Source organism: Hippoglossus hippoglossus, chromosome 11 (genome assembly GCF_009819705.1).
Source record: "Hippoglossus hippoglossus isolate fHipHip1 chromosome 11, fHipHip1.pri, whole genome shotgun sequence".
NCBI lineage: Eukaryota > Metazoa > Chordata > Actinopteri > Pleuronectiformes > Pleuronectidae > Hippoglossus > Hippoglossus hippoglossus.
In genome coordinates, this window is record NC_047161.1 from 12,609,414 (window position 1) to 12,631,639 (window position 22,226).

The following is a 22,226-nucleotide window of genomic DNA, read 5'->3' on the forward strand; positions in this document are numbered from 1 at the left end:
AATAAATGGTACAATGTAATTTGGTAGCGTAGGATGAAAATACTTCAAAATAAAATGTAGGCACAGTTACTTCCTGAAAAAAACTGTTAACTGCACCTTTGTAAAAGCCAACACACAAAAACAGGAAACAATATAAGCATAGAGCATCTGAGAGAAATACAGATTCTAAAATGAATTATATTGCACAGTTGAGAGGAAGTTCTGGGGCCACGTCTATAACCTGGAGCGTGTGGCCCACAGTGGATGAAGTGCTACCTGCAGACGGAGGCCCCGTCACGTGACCAGTCAGCTGGTGTTCAGCACATCCGCCTGACCCGCGACTGTTTACAAACCAGCGGAGAGGAGCCGACGCGGCAGAATGAGGAGTCCTGCGTGAACCGAGCAAAAGGTATCTGACCCACACCGGGAGTCCGGTCACCGCTGACCGGCTGCTGTTCCTCTGTGACACCGGTCACACTCACTCCAGCCTCCGGGGAGAGGGGGGGTGAGAAGCTTTTTCTTACGCTGCAGCTGCGCGTGTTATCGGAAGTAGCGACAGGCCCCGTCGGTGAGCAGCTCGCTAACATCCCGGCGGCTAACATCACATTAGCTTTACCTGCTGCCGGGTGTCTTCCCCTGGGTTCCGCCGCCACCTCCGCCATGTACCCGGGGTGTCATTCAGCTAAGTTAGCCTGCATTCACTTCACTAGCTAACGAGACACAAGTTAGCATAGCTGCTGTTTGGCTCTGTGCCCCCCCCCCCCTTCTCCCCCTCCTCCGCCTGCATCGATAATCCCTCTGCCTGTCACCGACCGTGGTGCATCGGACACTGTGTGATTTCAAACCGCAGTCACACCACCGTGGCTGGCTGCGAGTCACGATTTTAAAATAACTTGAATGGAAAGTGAGACTTTAATGTTTCCAGGTGCAGTTTTAGCTCAGCGCCGCCGTGGGCTAACAGATTTGCTGTGATGGGTTTAAGGGCAGTGCGGATTGTTGGGAAAGGCTAACACTGGCTGTCTGCACGGTTTAATGCCTTGTCACACTGCTCTCCATAATAGTTCACTGTACCAACAACAATACTACTACTAATACTACTAACTTAAGGTGATCCCAGAGAACAGTGCGACTGTCTGAAGCCTAAAGGGAAGTAGAGGTTGTGTTGTAAACCCTTAAAGTCCAGAGAGGAACATACAAATTCACGTTTGCTGCAATACACCACACCAGCAGTGACAGGAAGTACAAGTACTAAATCAGTGCTGGGGTTATTCAAATTCTAAATTGTTGTACTCGCTGAATTTTAGCGTCATCGTGTTCCTGGAAGTTGCATAGTTCCTTCCTTGTTCTTCTTTAGTGCAGTGATACCAGACAGTACTGGCTTGTGACCTGTTAAAACAAAGCTGTTTTCCACCTCTGTGCACAAGTTGAATAAGTTAGTAGGTTGTTGAGTGGTTGCACTGGAGTGACACCCCCCCCTGCACTTTGTTTTATCAGGCCACCTCCGCACAACTAAATGTATTTCTGCAATTTTCTTTTCCACTTCAACGTTGCGATATTGCAGTAAAATTGAATCCAAACCTGGTTTGCAGTTCCTCCAAGGAGTTTATGTTTTCAACTGCATATGTCCTGCAGAGGATCTCAGGAGAATTGGGTCTGGACTTTCTCCAGAGTTTGTGTACGCGAAACCTACAGATTTCCCACAAAATTGGTGGAAGGATGCGATACAGGTCAAGGAAGAACCCATTGAATTTTGGGTGCAGATCCAGATTTACTTATTTTTATTGCAAGAAAGAGCTTCTTTTTTCTTTTTTTTTTACATTTTCTCTGTTGTCCCAGGGAATTCAGGAAACTGATACCTTGAGTGTGTGAAATCTGGTTCAGCTTGATTGAATTTAAGGGCCTTGGCAGAAGTAGGCTCTCTACTGCTCTCCATTCTAGTTTGAATAGTCTGGAGAGCCCCCTGGAGGTAATATCATTGATTAATCCACAGGGAAAAACACTTGGATTAAAGGAAACACATTCCATGCTTCACATTTATCTTGTGACTCAGGCGCCCTCACCCCACAGGTTTTGCACCATTGCTCTGGTAACAGACAGGTTTCATTTATACTCATGTATTTGTTACATGAAACAGTCAACGCCCTGCAAGTTCATAGTAATTTTCCAAGGTTGAGGTCCCTAAGCATGTTTTCAGCCTCTCATGGAGCATGTGACCACTGTGAAGGCTCCTGGGCTCTCACTGTGTGCAGAAGTAGAGACATGTGAGTTTGTTTAGCTGGGGTGTTTGACTTTGACTAAACGGCAATCTCTCACTGCTGGTTTGCTAAATCCATGTTCTGTGTCTTTTCCTGAATCTATTCTAGATTAGATTTCTCTGGTAATGGTTTAGCTGAAATAAAGACAAGTGGACCGGTTCAGCTGTTGACTAATGTCATTAGTGAATCCTTAAAAGTCTGAGAAATGATTGAAGGCATTTTCTAGGGTTGAAAACAAGGCTGCAGCCTGTTCATTTCAGACGAGCTACAGTTCATCTAGCTACATCTCTAAATGGAAACTCTACAGATCACTTCAGCAAAACATTTAATACACTTGGCTTGACTAATCAGGGGTTAGTTTCTGAATAGTTTAGCCTTTGTGCCTTTAGGCAACAAGCTTTTTCTTGCTTTAAGGAGAGAGAAAGGCTTTTACTTTGTCAACATGGCTGCCAAATTGAAAGTGAGCATCTTGCTTTCGTTGCTTTACAGATGAGAAGCGGCTCAAAAAATTCTCATGACACCGGAGAATGTTATGCTGCCTGACTTTTGAAAAAAAACAAAAGAGAAGTGGAAGAAGGTTTTAGACTCAAATCCAGTGATATGTGTTGTTCCTCTTTAGATTGAATGTGTGTCGAGGGAGAGTGAGGTATTATGCAGCATACATTGATAAGAATTATTGAAGGTATATTGTTGAAGCCAGGCCATCAGACCTTGTATGCTTGATGTAGTCCTAAATGTTGACATTCTACCTTCACAATCATACTTGAGGTGTTACCTTTAAAAAGAAGTGTTAATGTATGTTACCAAATGATGTATTTGAATTCAGCATCATGGGCTGTTAAGCTGTAAATCTCAGGAACAGATCCTCGACTTCAGAACAGATGGACGCGGTGTTATTTGTCTGCTGATTTATTTATGCATTTCATTATGTATTGATTTGATTATTTCATGAAAGATTCGTGATTTGAATTATTGAGGTGTCTCCAGGTGCTGTGGAGTAAATTATGCAGAAGCTAATTTGCCTTGATTGTTATGTACTGTAGTAAAGTTTGGGATGTCGTTGAAGAAGTAATGAAGGCAGCAGAAGGCTAAGAGAAGACTCTGCTCCAGGCGAGACTGTGCCAACGCGGCAAGGCCGAGAGTCTTTCAACCGCATCATCTTTCACTCACTCACAAAGACTTTCACACACACACACCCACGCAGGACATACCTCCTCAAAACACAGTGAGTGGTCTGTAAACGCCTCCTCAGAAAGACATTTTATTTTTAGAAAGAAGGGACAAAGCGCTGGATGCGTCTGCAGGCCTTCGGGAAAGAGAGAGTCTTAAAATATATTTTGATTCTTTATGTAGGTCAAATATATGACAGATATAGTGCTAATGTGAATTATCACACCGTGAGAGAGGTGGCTACTTTTGTATTTGTGGTTGCTCACTTTTATATCTTTCATGCTGATCTTTTACAGTCACACTGAAAGACAGGCTATTATTGGAGGTACACATTCACAACATTCCTCTGTTTCTTCCCTACAGTTGTGGATTAGTTCCGATTATTTAATGGTATAATGTGGTTTTTATGAGGGAAGGGAGGAAAAGCGCGCAGACTTAAGGAGAGCATTAGTCTTCCTGGAGAACAGATGTTTCCTAACAAAACAGGCACATACATTATGCATATAAAATAATTTCTATTTTGATGGCATGTGTAGCTGATTTATCGAGCGGTTTTCCATTCACATGGTTAATAGGTTTAAGAGATGCCTTTGTTGTGTTATTTCCACAATTTATAAGCAAAAAAAAAGGAAGCTTGCTATTCTGTAGGCCTGTGTAATAGGCTAACCATATTCATAAACATAGGAATAATCCCAAGCCGGATAAAGAACGGAGGCAGAAATGGTGGTTAACCTAAATTGTGATGTCTCAACGAGAAAGTTAAACTTTTCCTCAGAGCTGGGATCTGTTTTCTTGCATATACTTTAAAAATTGGTATTTGTGTTTAGCGCATGATTTTTCACTATTAATAAAGACCCTGAGATTATTACGATACTGGTATTTACATGGTGATTTTACTTCAAATCATTTAGAATTTTCACTTCCAGTACTAATTCAAGCAATTACTGTGTTATCATTTAAACGATTACTTTTGTATTAATCAATTAGGGCTGCAAGTAACGAATATTTAATTATCGATTAATCTTCAGATTGTGCTCTTCATTAATTGATTAATAGTTTTGGCAATACAATTTCTAAAAAGTTACTTATTTAAATTATATTTTCCCAGAGGAAAATGTGGCATCTTCATTTTTCTTGCTTAGTCTGACCAACAGTTAGGAAGATATTAATTTCACAAGCTAATAAAATAAAGTAGTAAATCAGACCAGAACCAGACTGAAACAGATCAGCAGATTAATTCTCAATACAAAAACGGATAAATCGACTGTTGTTGGTCTATAATCAATTCATGGTTTTGTCTCTATGTTAGAAAATAAGGATATTTTATAAGGATAAAAAACAGACTGACACTACAGAAGCTGAAACCAAAGAATGTTCTGTACTTTGCTTAATATATTATAGAAATAATCAAAAATAATGATCTGTTGATCAGTTAATCAATTGATGTCCATTTGTCTCTTCACTACTCTGTAGACTCTTTTCTACATGAGCACATGGTTTCATTGCTGCAGTTGTTTATTCAAATTTCTTACAGGGTTAACAGTTACAATCTCCTCACCTCTATGAACTGTGAGCTGATTCGTTGGTTAGACGTCTGGTTAGATGCTATTGGTTGTGGTAGCTATCATGACTGTCTTTGCAAAGGTCTGGTGGTAATAATTTAAAATTACTAGCTGAGTAACTGTGCAGTATATTTGCATTTTACAAGAAATAATGGATTTTCCTGAAACAGTTAATACAATTTCAGATTCACTGTTGTGTTTATGTTATGCGAAGACAAGGCTGTTGACATCAGAATATTTAATTAACACACTAATTTGCAGACTTAATGACCTCATTAGTATTACTCCTTACGTTTAATATATCACAGTGAGCATGGTGGAGCATCAGGCACCTCAAGTGGCTCTTTCTAATTTAAGCTGTTCTTCGCCGACTGTCTTCAGCATCATGGTTTTATTTGATGCTGTTCTGTTAAATGCAAAAGGTGGAAAAACTGCTGCCACGTCGTAAAAAGTCACAAATGTAACAAAAGCTTTTTGACATGTATTTGTTTATTAGTCAAGAGTCTGATGCTTGTCACCATGTTGTACGTAGTGAATGCATCCATTCATTATCTGTACCGCTAATCCTTTGAGGCTCATGGAAGGAACTGGACACTGGGCGAGAGGCTCCCTGGACATGTCACCAGTATAATCCAACATTAGGAGACATTCAACCATTCACACTCACCAATTTACACCCAATCTGACGTCTCAGGACTGTGGGAGGAACCCAATGAAAACTCGTGCAGAGACAACATGCAAACTATACACAGAAAGACACCCCAAGCTGGGATTCGAACCAGGAACCACCTTGCTGTGCAGCGTCAATGCTGACAACAGTGCTAAGTGAATGTGATGTTTAAATGGTGGATTTACTATCGATTAGCTCATTGATTCTAAGGCTACCTTGTGTCGTCACTTTTATCACTGGAGTTAAGAACATTCAACAGCTGTGTTTATTTCTGCTGACTAATGACATAAAGTGATTGAAGACCCTTGTCCCCTCCCCCTAACTTTCATTATTGTTTCTTCCTCTTGCAGAATCATCCTTTTCTTCTGAGTCTTGTGCCGTGGAGAATAACCAGGCTGTGACAGTAAGTGCTGTGATAACGGTTCAAGTGGGATTTCACTGTTAGGGATATTTTACTGGCTATTTCCGGAGAGGGTCAGGGGTCGGCTAGAGTTAGGCTATAGATCAGCACTCAACTTCGAAAAGACTTAAAGGGGGAGGTAACTGTCAGCAAATTCTCTGACTGAAGGTCAGTCTCCTTATCAGTGGTGTCAGTGGTTAAAAGTCATGCATCACTGGAGATGTTCGTTTGTAGATCTGGTAGCTCTTCTTTATCTGTTATCTATTTAGTTTTACTAATCTGTGGCTTAATTCTGGGTTTTATTTGTCTTTTCTCATTCTCAAGGTCCGGCTGGCTCGTGGCCATGCAGCATCCCAATTTTGAAACTCGCCATCCGCTCCAGACAGAAGAGCAGCAGGAGACGGGGTTCGACCCGCTACAAAATTTCAACAAGAACCGCAGCAGTATGTCAACCTTCATTTCGCGTTTTCATGCAATGTGTTGAAAGGCTTGCATTTTGGGAAACTTGAGCTGTTTTCAAACATGAACTCCAGAGAAGGTCTGCACTTTCTCCAGAGTTGCTTTTCACCTACAAAAGAATGCAGTAGGAGCTTCTCCGGTCAGACGTGATTACAACAAGCAGAAATCTCTGGAGAGTTAGGGTGAGGGGGGGATGCAGCATGCAGGAGGCTTGAGTATAAATTCCGCTGCTGAGATCACAGGTTTTTGTTTACTGCAAATTGGCACTCGCACGTCACGTCTGCAGACACTGACTCTGATATTTGCGTTCTAACACACAGCCTCTTTAGATAATGTCAGGAGATTATCTGGAGTTCAGTGCATGTCTGAAAGCAGACCATAACTTATTAGTGCTTATTCTCTTTTTGCGTCTCTGTTGTGGTTTCGTGTACATTTTTAGAGTCGGGCGCCCTAACGCGGGCTCCTTTCAGTAGACGAGCTACAGAGTGTAAAACACAGTCACAATAAGTTGAAGTAGTAGATATGAAGAGATAATAAAATAAATTTAGGAGCTGAGTATGAGTCACAGACATGGCTGGCGACGCCCCCGGGCTGAGGTGTTTTTATGTTTACGGGTGAGAGAGAGATAATGTTGGGGGTTGACATGTTGTGGAACTGATGAATATTCATGCTGAGTGTCCCTGTGGAATGATCTACTCCTGTAACTAATGTTGATAGACAGCTCCATGACTTGGATGTGTGTTCACCTGCAGGCCAAATTAGACTTATTACCCACCAATAAAGACAAAGAGAATTACTTTGTGCTGTCACTTTTCCTGCTTCTGGCTCTTTTGCATCTCCTGCATGACTTGGAAAAAAAGAAGCTCAGACAATAAATCATGTGTTGTTAGGAAGCAGTAGACAGGCCAGTTTGTCATGATGGTTTTCAAAGGTTATGTTGTATATGGGCCTGTGTTGAAACGCTTTAAAGATTATTGATGTCAACTTTTAACTCCCCATCACTGGTTGTTTATATCACCCCCTTGTGGTTGTGTCTGTGCCTGTTTTAACAGGAGGATCTCTTGACAGCAGCACTTACTCACAGTCTCAGTCAACCTTCCTCTCATACAGGTGAGTGTTTTCCTGTAGTTTAGTGCGTGAGTGCTTTTCCTGGTCCAACACACAGCTCAGCCTTTAGTGCTGGATGACACTTCAGATGGAGTACTGTGCCCAATTCGGGTTGAGAAGCTCATAAATCTCCTGGGCTTCTGCCTTCCCTCCCTTGCACAGGAATGAATGGGACGACCTGTTCCTCAACAGTAATTACCTGGCCAGGATCCGGCAGGCAGGCATCAACGGTCGACTGAGGAGCAGCCGCTTTCGGAGCGTCTGCTGGAAGGTAACTGCCAAATGGATCAAGCAGTCCTATCGAGTTTGATTAAAGGGGCTTTGCCAATTTCCCTGCTTCAGAAAAGTCTGCATTCCTGGCATCTTGCAGGGCTTTCTAGTTTTTTTTTTTTAGTTTGGGAGGAAAATGCAGCCCAGAGTTTAGTTTTGAAAGTGTCCAATTTCTGTAGGCTTGGGACTACTGAGAGATAGAAATTCTTGTAGGTAGCATTGAATAACTGTGTGTCTGCAGTTGTACCTGGAGGCTCTTCCTGAAGACAAGGGGCAGTGGATCAACAAGACCAAGGAGCTCCGAGCCCAGTATGAGAAGATCAAAGACACGGTGAGAGCACCACTCTGTGGCCAATTCCTGCAGCGTGATGAGAAAATAGGTTGCAGTAGATTTTTGGGATTCAGCTGTAATTTGTGGAGCCACTACAGTCTGACTGTCAGCTGCCACAGATATTTTAAACTAAATAGAACTTTATTCTTCTACACTAAAGGATAGTAAGGTCACAATATGGTCGTACATGCAGACAAATGAACTGTGCTCACTGATCTGTTCTGCATTCTTTTGTCTCAGCACATCACCAACCCTCGCAAGGCTGCAGGCCAGCAGGACCTGGTGGTCAACAACCCTCTGTCTCAGGATGAGGGGGTAAGTTTGTGTGTTTGTCTCCATCTTGCAATGCTTGTCAGTTGTTTCATATTTGCATGTTGGAATTAATGATAAAGAAATAAAACATTTTATTTTATTCATGTCTCATCTCATAATTTGCTTACTATTTTACCACCTACAGTTTCTAAGCGAGTGATGGCTAGTCTCAGATTTAAACTAATGATAATATAAAGACATTAGAGTAACATAATTTAGACAAGTAACAGGGCATTAGCTGAAAAAAACGTTGGTATAATTATAGAGAAAACAGTGACGCACCAACATTTAGTTTCTGTTAGTTACTAGTATTACTTTAAAATCCTTTAAGTCAGTTTACAGCAGGTCAGCTTTAATCATCTTAAAAATGGAAAGAGGTCATATTTGTCTTTATACAAGCAGTTGCAGTTCAGTAAGTTTCTCAAGTATGAACTCAAGTGTTATTGTGGCATCGCATTTTTGCAGTTTTTGACACTGCCTTATTTTCTCCTTCGATTTCCAGAGTCTGTGGAATAAGTTCTTCCAGGATAAAGAGCTGAAGGGGATGGTCAAACAGGATGTGTTGAGAACGTCAGTATCATCATCCTTCTGTTTATTTATTTTCTGTCAGAAAGATGAAAAACCTGCTCTCTCGCTATTGTATTTATTTATATTACTATTTCCATCAGGTTCCCTGAGATCCGTTACTTCCAGGATGAGGATGTGAGGGCCAAGCTGACGGACATTCTCTTCTGTTATGCCAGAGAAAATGAACAGTTGCTGTATAAACAGGTATGAACAGGTACTTTGTCCTAACACCTGATTCACTGAACTGAAAGGTTTGAAGTCTGAACATTGTTGTCTTTATGAAAACGTATCCTTTAATGTCCCTGGATGCTGATAGTGTGTGTGTCTCAGCACCCGGTGGCTTCAGACAAAAGAACAAAATGCCTTTGTAACCTAATCATTATCAGTGTCTGTAACAGGTGCCAGCGAATAAATAGTCTGCTAGTACAGCATCTTTTTTGCAAACTGGAAGTGACATATGGCCGGGCAGTGGCTAACAATATCTAAATTAAGGCTGTCGTCATGGATTAGATACCTCGTGCATCACCATTAAAGAAGGACTGACCACAAATGAACCATATTTTCTCCCTCCCCCTGCCCTCTCACGCCTTCCACTCCCTCTACCTCTGTCTCCCCTCCTGTCCGTCTGCAGGGGATGCATGAGCTGCTGGCTCCCATAGTGTTCGTGCTGCACTGCGATCATCAAGCTTTCCAGCATGCCAGCGAGACGGCCAGCCCCAGGTCAGCTCCTCACTGCGGTGAACCGGAAACTTTCACCTGTTTGTTGTCATAAACACCCTCAGACCCTGCTGGGCTTCAGTAGCTTGTGCTCTTTTTAGAAACTAAAATAGTTTTGTGTTTATCTGGGGAAGGTTCAATCTAAGGGGTCTGTTTTTTTTTTTCCTCTACAGTGAGGAGATGAAGTGTTTGTTGAACCCAGAGTATCTGGAGCACGATGCCTAGTGAGTACTGCCTTAAAAAGTGGATCAATAGGTGATAGGAATGATGTGTGTAATTTTTCTTCTTTTCACCTCACAATATATCACTTCTTTGTTTTCTCATAATTTTATCTCACCTCCACGTACAATACACACTCACATTAATACACCTCTGTCTATAGTGCCATGTTCTCACAGCTAATGGATACAGCAGAGCCGTGGTTCTCCAGCTTCGAGAGAGAAGTCAGGAAGGTCAGTCTGATCTGAAGATCTGCTTTTCACAGATGTCATAACTGTTCGTGCATTACAACACAGTTGACACTCATTGATGTCATGTATCCATTACATTAATATTAATGTTTAATACGACCGCAAACACAGAAAAAAAATTCATTCTGGTACTCCCCTGTAAAGTTTAAGACTGATCAGCTGTCGAAACAAAACCTGAAAATGGCTGTCGTGTTGTTTTTTTAGATTTACTGTTGCTGATTAACGATTGTTGTCATTCTTAACTTCAGTGACAAACACATTCAGTTTCAAAAGCCACTGTGTTTTCCCACTTGGATGCCTTTTAATTTGAACTAACAGCAGTGGTAAATGTTCAACAGTGAGGCTGGTATTAATGGGATAGAATTGTTCTGAATTGTGTTTATGCAACACATCCTGTCCCCTGAATCCTTGTGCGTCAGGATTCAATTTGCATCTCGCATTGTAACCGAGATCTCCGTCATTGACAACAAACACTATTGATTGATTATTAAAAGTAAATACATTGCACTGCTATTATAGAAAAATGCAGGCCATTAATATCATCAGAAACAGTCCTTAGCATGACAAACATGGTCCTACTATTTAAACAGCAAAAACCTGCATAAAGTAAACTGTGGTCCAACCCAGACAGTTGTCTACCCTCCCTAAAGGAATCATTTCATTGCTCCCTTTTTACGTGTTAAATTGTTATAAATTGGCCACAGATGCTGCAGCTGTAGGTTTATATAATATACGCTAATTGCATAATGATCTCCTCCTCAAGGGTAAGGAGGAGATGCTGACCAGCATCCCATTCGCTCGGCCCCAGGACTCAGGACCATCTGTTGCCATAGTGACCAAAGTTAACCGCATCCAGGACCAGCTGGTGAAGAAGCACGACGTGGAGCTGCACATGCACGTAAACCGGCTGGAGATAGCCCCACAAATTTATGGCATGTCAGTAGCCACACCTTTAGCTCAGTATGTCTGAACCTTTTCTTCACCCTGTGCACAAATACACTCATCTTCTCCGTCTTTGTGTCCGTCAGCCGGTGGGTGCGCCTGCTGTTTGGTCGCGAGTTCCCGCTCCAGGACCTGCTGGTGGTGTGGGACGCCCTGTTTGCTGACAGCATCACTCTGGACCTGGTGGACTACATCTTTGTGGCCATGCTGCTCTACATCCGGGATGCTCGTACGCTCCATTTGTTACTGAAATAATCCAATAACGCCACGTGTTGTCTTTGCAGCATATCTCAAAAGAAACACTAGACTAGAGGGATGTTATTTCCTCCACCTCATTTAATCAGATAGGGTTATTTTTGCTTTAAATAGAATACAGTTTACAGTTTCAGCTCGAGGGCAAACATCATCCCTGGTTTGTCATTTTTTAATCATAGTCACTGAATTCTTCCTTTGCAATAAGCCGATTTTCTCATTTTTTCATGTCTAAGAATACTTTTGAGAGAAAAACAAAGAGGAAGCTGTTCATCAGAGAAGTGCTTCCATGCAGGTTACTCTGAAAGGATGCTGGTCGAAGATATGCAAGGACTGATGGAACTCTTAAAATCATTTTTGACACACTTGACTCAATTGTGTCCTAAATGAAGCGGTGCAGCTACCGTTTTTGTTTTTGCAAGTAGTAATTTAATTTAATAGTGTTTGAGTGGTAGGTTTGTCCCCATCCTGGAAAGAGCTGAGGTCCATTAGCATGTTTAAGCCTTAACTTTAAGACTTAACCAGCATATTTTAGTTAGTTTAAAAGATCATTTTAGAAATCTGTCAAAATCTGACAAAGAAGATAACGATCTTCATTTGAAGGCGTTCTGTAGTAAGATTGTTCATCAGTTGTCGACTTTACTAATGCTGCATTTGTTAATTCTCTTGTTTCAGTCATTGCTAGTAACTTCCAGACCTGCCTGGGCCTGCTAATGCACTACCCTCCATTAGGAGACATCAATTCTCTGCTCCAAAAGGCTCTCTTCCTTCGAGATCCCAAAGTAAGTAACTATAAAGGAAAAAGTGGTATTTATGTTGAGTAACAGTTGTATTGTTTGTTTGTTACACTTCAGTCTTCCCTGAAAGTCCCTCTGTGGTTTTATACTGTGCTTTCTTTATGCCCGAGCAGCCACAATTTGAAAAGGAGAATGGACAGGACATTTTTAATGGAAAATTGTATATATTGAATATATACACTTTCCTGTAGGTTGACTTTGGATTCACTTTGGATACTTGAGCTATATATATATTTGAAGAAAAAGTCTTGCAGCTTCACTGATCTGTAAAAAAAATAAGCTTAGGTGTTAAAAAGTGAAATTAAAACTGACTAACACGCTTCCAAACACTTCAGTCGTTGCATGTTAATGAAATCAAGGCATTTACAGTAAATACATAAAACACGTGGGCAAGGGGAATTTCCACAGGTACATGTACAACAATTACACATGAAGATTAGGCCTCTAGATACAGTATAATACACTTGGTTAAAGGTTAAGACCTGAAACATTTAAATGTTACTGAGTTTCCCATTAATTAACTGTGGCGACCGGCCGTGTACTAATTTGTCCTCCCACAGTTTCATAATGAACCAAAACAAATTTACACTTCTCATAATAACATAACACAAGAGATCTTAGTTAGTGCTTTGCTCTGTTGATTCCTAGAGGATCTGTCTGCAGCGCTATTCGCCTTTTGCTTGCTCTGTTTCCCCCCTTACGTCAATAAAATGATTCCTGCCCATGCAGACACAGGGACATTCTATGCAAAAAATAGTTAAAGCGCAAAACCACTGTTCATGATGAAGCGGCCTAAGAGAAGATTGCATATTACATTTTTTTTTTCACTCTCCCTACACACACACACACACACACACACACACACACACACACACACACACACACACACACACACACGTCAGATGGCTTGTTCCGTCACTCTTACTTGTACTCCTACTCAGACTCTCGTTTTTTATACTGAGCAGTCGCTGACATGTGTGCGTTTAATCGGATGTTACCAGTTCTTTGACCTTAGCTAACACCTGCCTGTCCCTGTATAAACCATCGTGTGTTCCTCCTCCACATCCACTGACCCATAAACCCAAACACAACAACTCACCACACTCCTGACCACTACTCTCCCTGGGATGGAACCCCAGGAAGGTTCTGATCCAACGTGACAGTGTTTACCTCAGGTGAATGACCATGTCACACCGGGTCCGCATCACAGTTACACCTGGGGGGTCGTCATCATTAATAACATGGGGGGTGGGGGCAGGAAAGTGGCTTGTTTACTCATGAGACATCAAGGCGCACGTGTTGTTTACGTGGTCATGCATAGACACAGATTCTAGGTCGACGTGTTTACTCTCCTGTGTTATCACGCACAGCAAGGATTTTAGATTTTTGAACAACTTAACTTAACACACAAAAATTAGTTTGCTCTGTTCTTCACGTTGTAGAACAACCCACGGCCTGTGAACTACCAGTTTCAGCAGAACCTGGATTACTATAAAACAAGGGGAGCTGACCTGATGAACAAGACACGGTAAACTACACACACAGTTGTTCTTCTCCCAAACACACACAAACACTGTGTGAACCAAAGTTTTCCAACCGAAGAGTTTTCTTGTTTATTAATAGACTAGAATAGTTCGACAAAAGAAACAACCCTTAAATATTAGGCTAATCATTATGTAAAAAATATTTATTGGTTCACGATATGGTGTTCTTTTGTGCCGCCATATTGGTTACCATAGCAATTTGGTTCAGTTTTTCACAGGAAGAAAATTCATTTTGAAAAAATTCCTATCCCACAATATTAAAGAAAGTACAAAAAAAATCCAGCCCATGATCCAGATCTGCACAGAAAAATGAATGGGGCTCTTCCCTGGGTCATTCTCCACCCCTTCACAAAATGGACGCCCGATTTTGAAATCTTACTTTTGGAGGAATCCTTTATTGGCCCTGCTTCTATCCAAAAAATAAAGGGATATAATATCTGTCAGTCTGGAAGGTAGGAAATATATCCACACCTTGGAAAAGGACTTGGATTTGATGCTGACGTGTTCTTCTCTCTGTACGTCTCAACATCCAGTTCCAGTACAAAAACGGCTCCCCTCAACATCAACAAGGTCTCCAGCAGCCTGCTGAGCTTTGGCAGGAAGCTGATCGCTCCGGCCATATTGGGTGGGTCCGGCGGGATCTCGCCAATCAACAGCGAAGTACACTCCTCCTCTTCCTCCTCCTCATCTACTTCCCCCGCCTCGGCCCCTGCACCCGCCCTGCCTCACCCACTCGCCGAGCCGCCGTCGGCAAACGCTCCATCGCAGACCCAGAGCCACGCCCAGAATCAGCACTATCGCCTGCTCAAGTCCGAGAGCATGCCCGTCCATCTCAGCAAAGGTGAGTGACTGGACGCGCGCAGGATTTTCTTCCAGGACAACTTCAGAAGAAGCAGCTACTCATCTGCTCAGTCTGGTTTGCAGTTGTTTATCTGGTGAATTAGCTGCATGTTCACATTAACACCATTACACATGAGCTGAATGTCAGTTAATAAAAGGACTGCACGATTAATCATCATTTTCATTCACAATCTCGATTCACACCCCTCTTCAATCTCTGTTTTATTTGACAACCCTCCTGCTATGTTTGCATTAGCAGGGAGAGCCGCTCCTTTACCTGTTGCACTGTATGATGATCTTTAAACCAGGAGACTTGGAATATCTGAAAACAAAACTAATGCACGTGTTCACGAACTGATCTAAATTCAGATAAAAAAAATTAAAAAACGTAATTTGCATATTATTCGTAATTGTGCAGATCTGGTTGGTCTTTGGTTTGTTTGGCTTTGGCATCATCATCAGCGTTGGCTCTCCTGTGTTAGATGCAGTTTCAGGTGGAGCGTCTCAGGTCTCCCTCCCAGCCCCGACTCACACTGACACACAAGGTAACTGCTGCCACGGCAACCGCTTGTGTTTTTCCCCCCCCCCCCCCCCCCCCCCTCCGCCATTTGCCTGTGCTTGTTGAATGTCTGCATGGAAAGTTTGTCGTTGTTTGGTCATCTGTTGCTGCTCCTTTGATAACAGTACAGTATTAGAGTAAATGGACACAGCATGTGATACCGAAGGGTGACCAGCAGAGGGAGATCACAGCTTGCCTCAACAGTGGAAATAAAACTGATGGCATCATGGACTTTAATGTCTTCGGCCTTCATAGCTTTTAAACATGATCAGGCTCCTATGTGCTTTGTTTTGAAAAGATTGCTGTTGTCGTCTGTCACGTGTTTTCAAGTTTCCACATGTTTTAATTACACGGAAACTCAAAAGACAATGTTCTTTTTATCCTGTGCTTTGCCAATGGACTCCAGAATAATTATAGACCAGCAGTCTTTAATTATAATTAGTTAATACATTAATAAATGGAAAATGGTATTAGATATTTGCATTTGAATGATGAGGACTAATTCGCAAATCAGCAGTGACCAATCAGAGCTGCTGCAGCTGCTCCGTGGGTTTGACTTAATTTAATCATTAGGTGACACAGTACTTACACATCTTTGCACTAGTTAAATGGAAATTCTAAAAGTCATTTAGTATTCAATAAATGTATTCATCATTTGAGTTTAGAATAAGGACACAGAGTAATTCATTTTCAAATTTAATTATCTTTTTTTTACATTTGAGTGGATTTGTGTATAATTTAAAGGCAGAACCTTTGATTAAAGAGTTTAAAACAATCTCTTGATTTGAATTAAAAACTGTAAAAGTCTTTATATTATTCCTCCAGGCTTCACATTCTTCTTGTACCCTTCCGCTCTTTAATTTCAATATTGGATATTAAAATGCTTAAGCTATAACGTCAGTATTTCTTTAAGTGCAAAGACATTTAAACCGGTTTGCCTCTTCATTGTGCCTCATTCTCATTGTGTTAACTTGTCGTCTTCTGCCTCCGTTTTCTCTCTCTCTCTCTCTCTCTTTCTCAGGGCAAAGCTCCAGGACGGTCAGTTCCTCTCCGAGCATAGAAAGTCTCTCCGGTGGGCGGGCTCAGTCCACCGCCTCTCCGCCCCTTCCTCCCTCCAGAGGCAGTGACGTCAGCACTTCCTCACCTCCGCTCTCTGCCACCAAGAAAGACTCTTTCTTCAACATCACTCGCTCTCGCTCCCACAGCAAGACAATGGGCAAGAAGGAGTCGGTGAGCTGTTCGGTTTGTCAGTTTATTTTACTCCCCACCTGTCAGAGTTGTGTTTCGTCTTCTCCTCTCCGTCACTAAGCTCTTTGTTCCTCTCTAATCTGTTGTGTTCGTGTACCTAAGTGTGTACTTGTGTGTGTTTATCAATAGGAGGATGATCTGGAAGCCCAGGTGTCTTTCCTGCAGGGACAGATCAATGACCTGGAAGCCATGAGCAAATTCTGTGCCAAGATGATGAACAACCACATCTGTGAGTTCAGCTGTAGATCTGCTGCGATTATTATTCATAGTAATCATTAAATTGGCTTCACTGTTGGTCCGTTGATTACAGACAGTTTAAGTTTACAAAACGTGTTGCATTCCATCGTATTGCTATTTGGGAATAATGTTGGACTCCAAGTTCAGATTATATATTTAACCAATCAAGATGTGTTTATTATTTGAGACGAATCACGTAGACGATGTCATAGCTCATTAACTATATGTCCACAGGCAAAATCCAGGAAGTTATTCTGCAAGAAAACCTGGAGAAAGAGGATGAGGTCCTGGTGTCACTAGCTGGTCTCAAACAGGTGAGTGCCATGTATATGTCTGTATGGACAATGAGCATTAACGTTTAGGCTTTACGTTTGTAATCATGCTCTTCTTCCATGTGCAACCTTTTCTGGTTTGTGCCTTGATCCTGTCAGATCAAAGACATCCTGAAGGGGGCGCTGCGCTTCAACCAAAGCCAGCTGGAGGCGGAGGAAAACGAGCAGATCACCATTGCCGATGATCACTACACCGCCACTGCGGCTGCTGAGAAGGCTCTAGCTGCCCTCAATCACCATGGCGACCGCCAACAGAAAGAAAGCAGCAGGCAGAGCCGGGATTCCGATCTGGACGGCAGCGTGAGCACGGACGAGAAAGAGGAGGAGGAGGAGGAGCAGGCCACGACGCCACCTGAGCAACAGGTTAATAGTTGATCAGTCATCTTGTAAGCTTTCAAATTAAGAGCCCCACACTTATTTTAGCTGTATTAGTATTAACTACATAACACTCAGTTTAAAGATTAGTTTTTGGTTTTTCTAATTGTCTGACCTTTTGATTCAGTATTTAATACTTCTTTTAAATCTGATCTCTTTCATGTAGTTTGATTTGACACAAAGGTTTAAACAAATTATACAGAGAATCTTTTTGAAACAGTTTTCCAATGGGCCAAATTTTGTATCACAGATACAGAATCACATCCCTCCCTTGACTGCTTTGTGCTTTAAGACTAAACAAGCAGCAGAGAGCAATTATACAGCTCTTACTCATGCACACAATTTTGAACTGATGTGTAGGTGGCGTCTTTCCACGGCTCAGAGGTTAAAAACTGGGACGACTACATCCTTGTGTCCCAGGATGGGGACCTGCAGCCTCCTGAGGGGGGAGGAGCCGGAGGAGAAAAGGCCGCAGCTGAGCAGACCCCTCCGATCAGGCGAGGGCGCGGCCTGGTGCGCATGGAACCCGAGGGCGCAGCTGGGACCTTCCACGACCCGCTGATGGCCGCCATCGCCTCGGGCTCCTCGAGCCCGGACGAGGGCTCCACCCACAGCAAGGACTCTGACTTCACCATCGTGAACCCGAACGACCTGTGAACAAGCAAATCAGCCCTCTCTTCCTCTTCTTCTTCCTCTTCCTGTTCTTATTCCTGTAACATTTCCCCCTCTGAGGGTGTGATCAAAGAAAACTGACTCGGGGTCAGGGAGGGGAATCTTGCAGTTTTGGGTGGATCACCACTGGAGCTGCTGTCAGCTAGAATATTGCACATGTGGACTGTGACACTTTAAGTCAAATACCTTATACTCTGTGTCTTTAACTGTCATCTGTGCCACTTCAGTCCTGTCCGAGCTGATGCTATATTGATGCGATCTCATCTGCCTAATGCCCATCTCCTCATTCATTGTGTCCCGTCACTCATTTAATTGTAGTGCTCTGCTCCACAGAGGGAGGGCGCCACTGTACTGCTTAACCATGTCACTACATGATTACTCTGAATAGCTGGACCTCAAATTGCAGTTTACTGTTGGGGAAGGACACGCTTCCCCTGAGCCTGCTGTACTGATAGAGTGATTCTCCGTTTCTTCTCAATGTGGAGATCTGGCCTGTCTGTGTTTCATGTTTGTCTACGTCCTTACAGAGGAAGTGCTCTCCTCTGACTCTCAAAACAACAGGATAACGTTTTCCTGTCAGTCGTCGAGAGCAGCTTTTCTCCCCCTCCCAAACCAGTGCCTATGACCATTAATCTTCTCTCAACCAAACAAAACCTGACTCTGTGATCTTATTCTTTGTTTGTTAGATTTTTTTTTAAAAGAATATTTTTAACCCCTTAAAACATTTGGTTTCCTGGATAAAATGATTAAATTATGGAATACACCTGTTTCCCCCACCCCCCTTTTTTTTTGTTTTTAAATCGATCCCAATGTGGACATTTTAACGTGGAATCTGACACTTCTCATTTCTCACATTACAACTAAGTTGTTCATTGTGGAAACCATGTAAAGCAGCGCACACAAAGAATGTCCCTCTAGCTGCTCGTTCGGCATAATTAACTCTAGACCAATAAAATGACATTGCTCTTGCTACACACTGAAGCTAATGAGTTGTTTGGGGAATGCTTTGCTTGCTCTCGAGAGAATGATGCCAGCTTTTATGTGTAAGCGTCCGGGCTGAACAGTTGCAACCATATTTCATCAATACTCGTATTATTGTCTTACTTTTTTCACGAGAAACTGCAAAAAAAAAGGCTCAACACAAGGTGGTGATGAGCTTTTATGAATGTCACATAATCTTCATCCCCCAGATGGAGTTTGCACAGTTATTGTGGAATTATGGATACAGCACCAGATAATTGAGGAGTGTGGAGAAACCTCACTTGTTTGCATCTCAGCTTTGGGTTTAATGCAAATATAAGCTAACATACTCATTTCACTTTTTATGTCATAGTTAACAGTTGTTAATTAGTACCAAACCCAAAGGCTGTTTGAAGCGTCATTAGTTTTACAGGTATTTCTCCATAAACCACAAAACAAGACAAATTCATATTTTGAGTTGTAGTTTATCCTGACGGTGGCACAAGTATCTGCCAAATGATTGAAAGTTAGATAGATGTAGACGCTTCACTCCAAACCACAAAAACCACTCTAATGGTGCCAGGGTCACCGAAGTCAGTAGGATTAATATTCTAGGCAGCATGAATCTCTGCACAAATCTTCTAAGCAGTTCTTCCATTGGTTATTAAGAAATTTTAGTGTGGACCAAAGTGATGATCCGACCACCGAAACTCTTTAATCTCATTATCTCTGCCAAGGAGGTTATGTGTTCACCTCTTTGTGTTTCGTGGTTGGTTGGCTGGCTTGTTTGTTTGTAAGCAAGATTACGTAAATAGTTTTAGGCGCATCAAAATGTAATTCTGGCTCAAGTTTATCGATGTGAACAATCTACAGTTCCATGAGAACGTGGCAAACTCCTCCTGCTGATGGAGACGATGTGATAAAGTCTAAAGAGCTGAAGATATGAACTCTGGGATCAAATGTCGCAAAAAATGATCCAAATAATTCTCAGGTCTGTTGGTTGAGATCGTGTCTTTAATCATCTGTCAATTCTATTGAGCAGGGAAGCTTCAAATGGAGGCGTACTGGAGCTTTTATCTACAGCATTATAAGTTTATTTCCCCATACGCAGCAGATGAGTGTCCCCAGCTGTCGTCTCAATGCAGGACTCGTGACACGTGTCCGTATGAATGAATGCCCGTCAGCGTGAAGCTCCTGCAGCGGAAACACTGACACACACACACGGCATTTCATTTCAAAACGAGTTTATTTCTAGTTTGTCTCCGTCCTGACTGAAGAGGAAGGTGATCACCACAGCTGAGCACGTCGAGCATCATCTACCGCACCGGCAGCTTGTTCACTGGAATGTTTTCATTTAGGATCAATAACTTATGGTAAAATATGCTCCACAGCAAAGAATTCTAGAATATTACATAATAAAATACTGTACAGTGTTTTGCAAACAAATGAAGCACTTGACAGCGTTTTGTGTTCCCTAGAGGCGTTTACATTTCGAGTTATGGAGATGAGGCAGTTAACAATTTTTTTTTTTTCTCATAATTACAACAAAGGCTTCAGGAAAATAGAAAAATATAGAATACTGTATGTAAGATGGTATTTAGAGGGTGAAGTGGAGGGTTTTTCTGGCTGGACAACAAGGATGAGAGACGTACAGAGGCTGCACTGGTCCAACAGGTGCAAAGTTAAAACACCCTACTTATTGATATTGCTGGGAACTGTAGCAGCTTAGTGAAATGCAGGGTTCAGCTCAAAGAATTAGAATATTGTGAAAAAGTTCAACATTTTTCATCAGGTATTTAAGAAAGTGAAAATTTTACATATTCTTGACCAGTTCTTAAACTTTTGCACTTCAATGACCTCATAACCAACACAAACTACACCACAGACCCCCCCCCCCCCCCCCCCCCTTTGACAACCATTTGTGGTTTTAGATGTTTGTTCTTCAGCAAGTGTCTGAAATTCAGGAGCAAAATAGTCATAGTTTGTTACATATGGTGAAATTATAGTGAAAATAAATTATTCCACTTTTTGCCAGGGACCCTCTGTAACCCCTTGATAACTCTTAGTGGTTACCAGACCCCACTTTTAGAACTCCTTTGTACTCATTAAACTAAAATGTTTCAATTGTTTTAATTTTAATTAAAAAAATTACAGCCTACAACTAAACATCCCAAATGATGACAATATTTAATTTTGAGTGAGAGTACATAACTTTTCATACAGTATAAATACTGTGTATCTCTCGGTGTAGCTCAGTACACAAAACCACAATCACGGGGAAAGGAAATGATCATTGACACCATCCGTAAGGAGGAAAAGCTACAGGTCATCGCTGGCTGTTCACAGAGCACTGTATCAGTGCAAGTTCATGGGAAGTTGACTGGAAGGGGAAATGTGCACGAGCAACAGGGATGACCACAGCCTTGAGAAGATTTTCAAGCAAAGTTGAATCAAGGACTCGGGAGAGCCTCACGAGGAGCAGATGACTAGAGTCAGAGCATCGTGGGTCATCACACACAGATGTCTTCAGGAAACTCGCTACAACTGTCGCGTCCCTCTTTGTCGTTTTAGAACATAGGACAAGATGGCGAACATTCCCTTGTGTGTTTGAAGGTCTTCCGCATTAGCTTGATGTTAAGTTGCCAACTGTGGATGTTTTTGACATATCTTCAGTTGTGTACCTTATCGGTTTTTTAAGGCAGGCCCACCCCAGGCTGGTCAGACCTGGATGTGTGTCCCTAACAGAACTCGACGGCTGCTCTGTGCTCCAAAGTCCACTTTTCAGATGCAGTCATTCTTGCTAAAGGAGCCCTGACCAAGAATTGAGTGCATAAATGAACGTACTTTTCAGAAGCTGGACATCTCTGATTTATAAATCCTTTTTGATGATCTTTGGAAATATTTGAATATTTTCAAATGCTGGATTTGTTATCAACATGAGCTGTACGCTGTAATGATCAAAATTAAAACAAAGAAAAGGCTTGAAATATTTCACTTTATCAAGAATCTAGAATATAGGAAAGTTTCTCTTTTTAAATTATATTTCGAAAAAAAAATACTTTTCCACGATATTCTGTAGATATTCTTTGAGATGCATGCGCACAAGCTGCCAACATTTGGAGGTGGCAGTTTTTCAAAAGGTTTTTCTAAGATCTTCTGGCTCTTATTTCTACGTCTCAAATCTCAGAAACATTGCACA

The 22,226-nt window shown here is 41.9% G+C and overlaps 1 protein-coding gene across 11 annotated transcripts; it reads left to right on the top strand.

The window, feature by feature from the left end:
* The first annotated feature begins 251 nt into the window (after window positions 1–251).
* tbc1d5 (TBC1 domain family, member 5) lies at window positions 252–19,212 on the top strand. Of its 11 annotated transcripts, none has more exons than XM_034599345.1 (23): window positions 252–385; window positions 5,985–6,039; window positions 6,361–6,479; window positions 7,548–7,605; window positions 7,765–7,873; window positions 8,114–8,203; window positions 8,444–8,518; window positions 9,018–9,085; window positions 9,184–9,286; window positions 9,714–9,802; window positions 9,973–10,023; window positions 10,182–10,251; window positions 11,033–11,205; window positions 11,298–11,440; window positions 12,139–12,245; window positions 13,703–13,788; window positions 14,338–14,645; window positions 15,127–15,189; window positions 16,225–16,445; window positions 16,581–16,680; window positions 16,923–17,002; window positions 17,120–17,383; window positions 17,816–19,212. In XM_034599345.1, exons 3-23 carry the CDS (start codon window positions 6,380–6,382, stop codon window positions 18,050–18,052), a joined length of 2,595 nt encoding a protein of 864 aa, XP_034455236.1. In that variant the 5' UTR covers window positions 252–385; window positions 5,985–6,039; window positions 6,361–6,379; the 3' UTR covers window positions 18,053–19,212. The 11 variants fall into 11 exon arrangements, with proteins under 11 accessions (XP_034455236.1, XP_034455238.1, XP_034455241.1 ...); XM_034599347.1 differs by having other exon boundaries at window positions 16,225–16,433; XM_034599343.1 differs by having other exon boundaries at window positions 262–385; window positions 15,133–15,189; window positions 17,756–19,212.
* Window positions 19,213–22,226: the final 3,014 nt, after the last annotated feature.

Excerpts from the sequence above, each read along its gene's own strand:
- tbc1d5 (XM_034599340.1), top strand. The coding sequence starts at position 6,380 with ATGCAGCATCCCAATTTTGAAACTCGCCATCCGCTCCAGACAGAAGAG. Across the intron at positions 7,874-8,113 it reads TTCGGAGCGTCTGCTGGAAG|TTGTACCTGGAGGCTCTTCC; the intron begins GTAACTGCCAAA and ends GTGTGTCTGCAG. Across the intron at positions 15,190-16,224 it reads GACTCACACTGACACACAAG|GGCAAAGCTCCAGGACGGTC; the intron begins GTAACTGCTGCC and ends TCTCTTTCTCAG.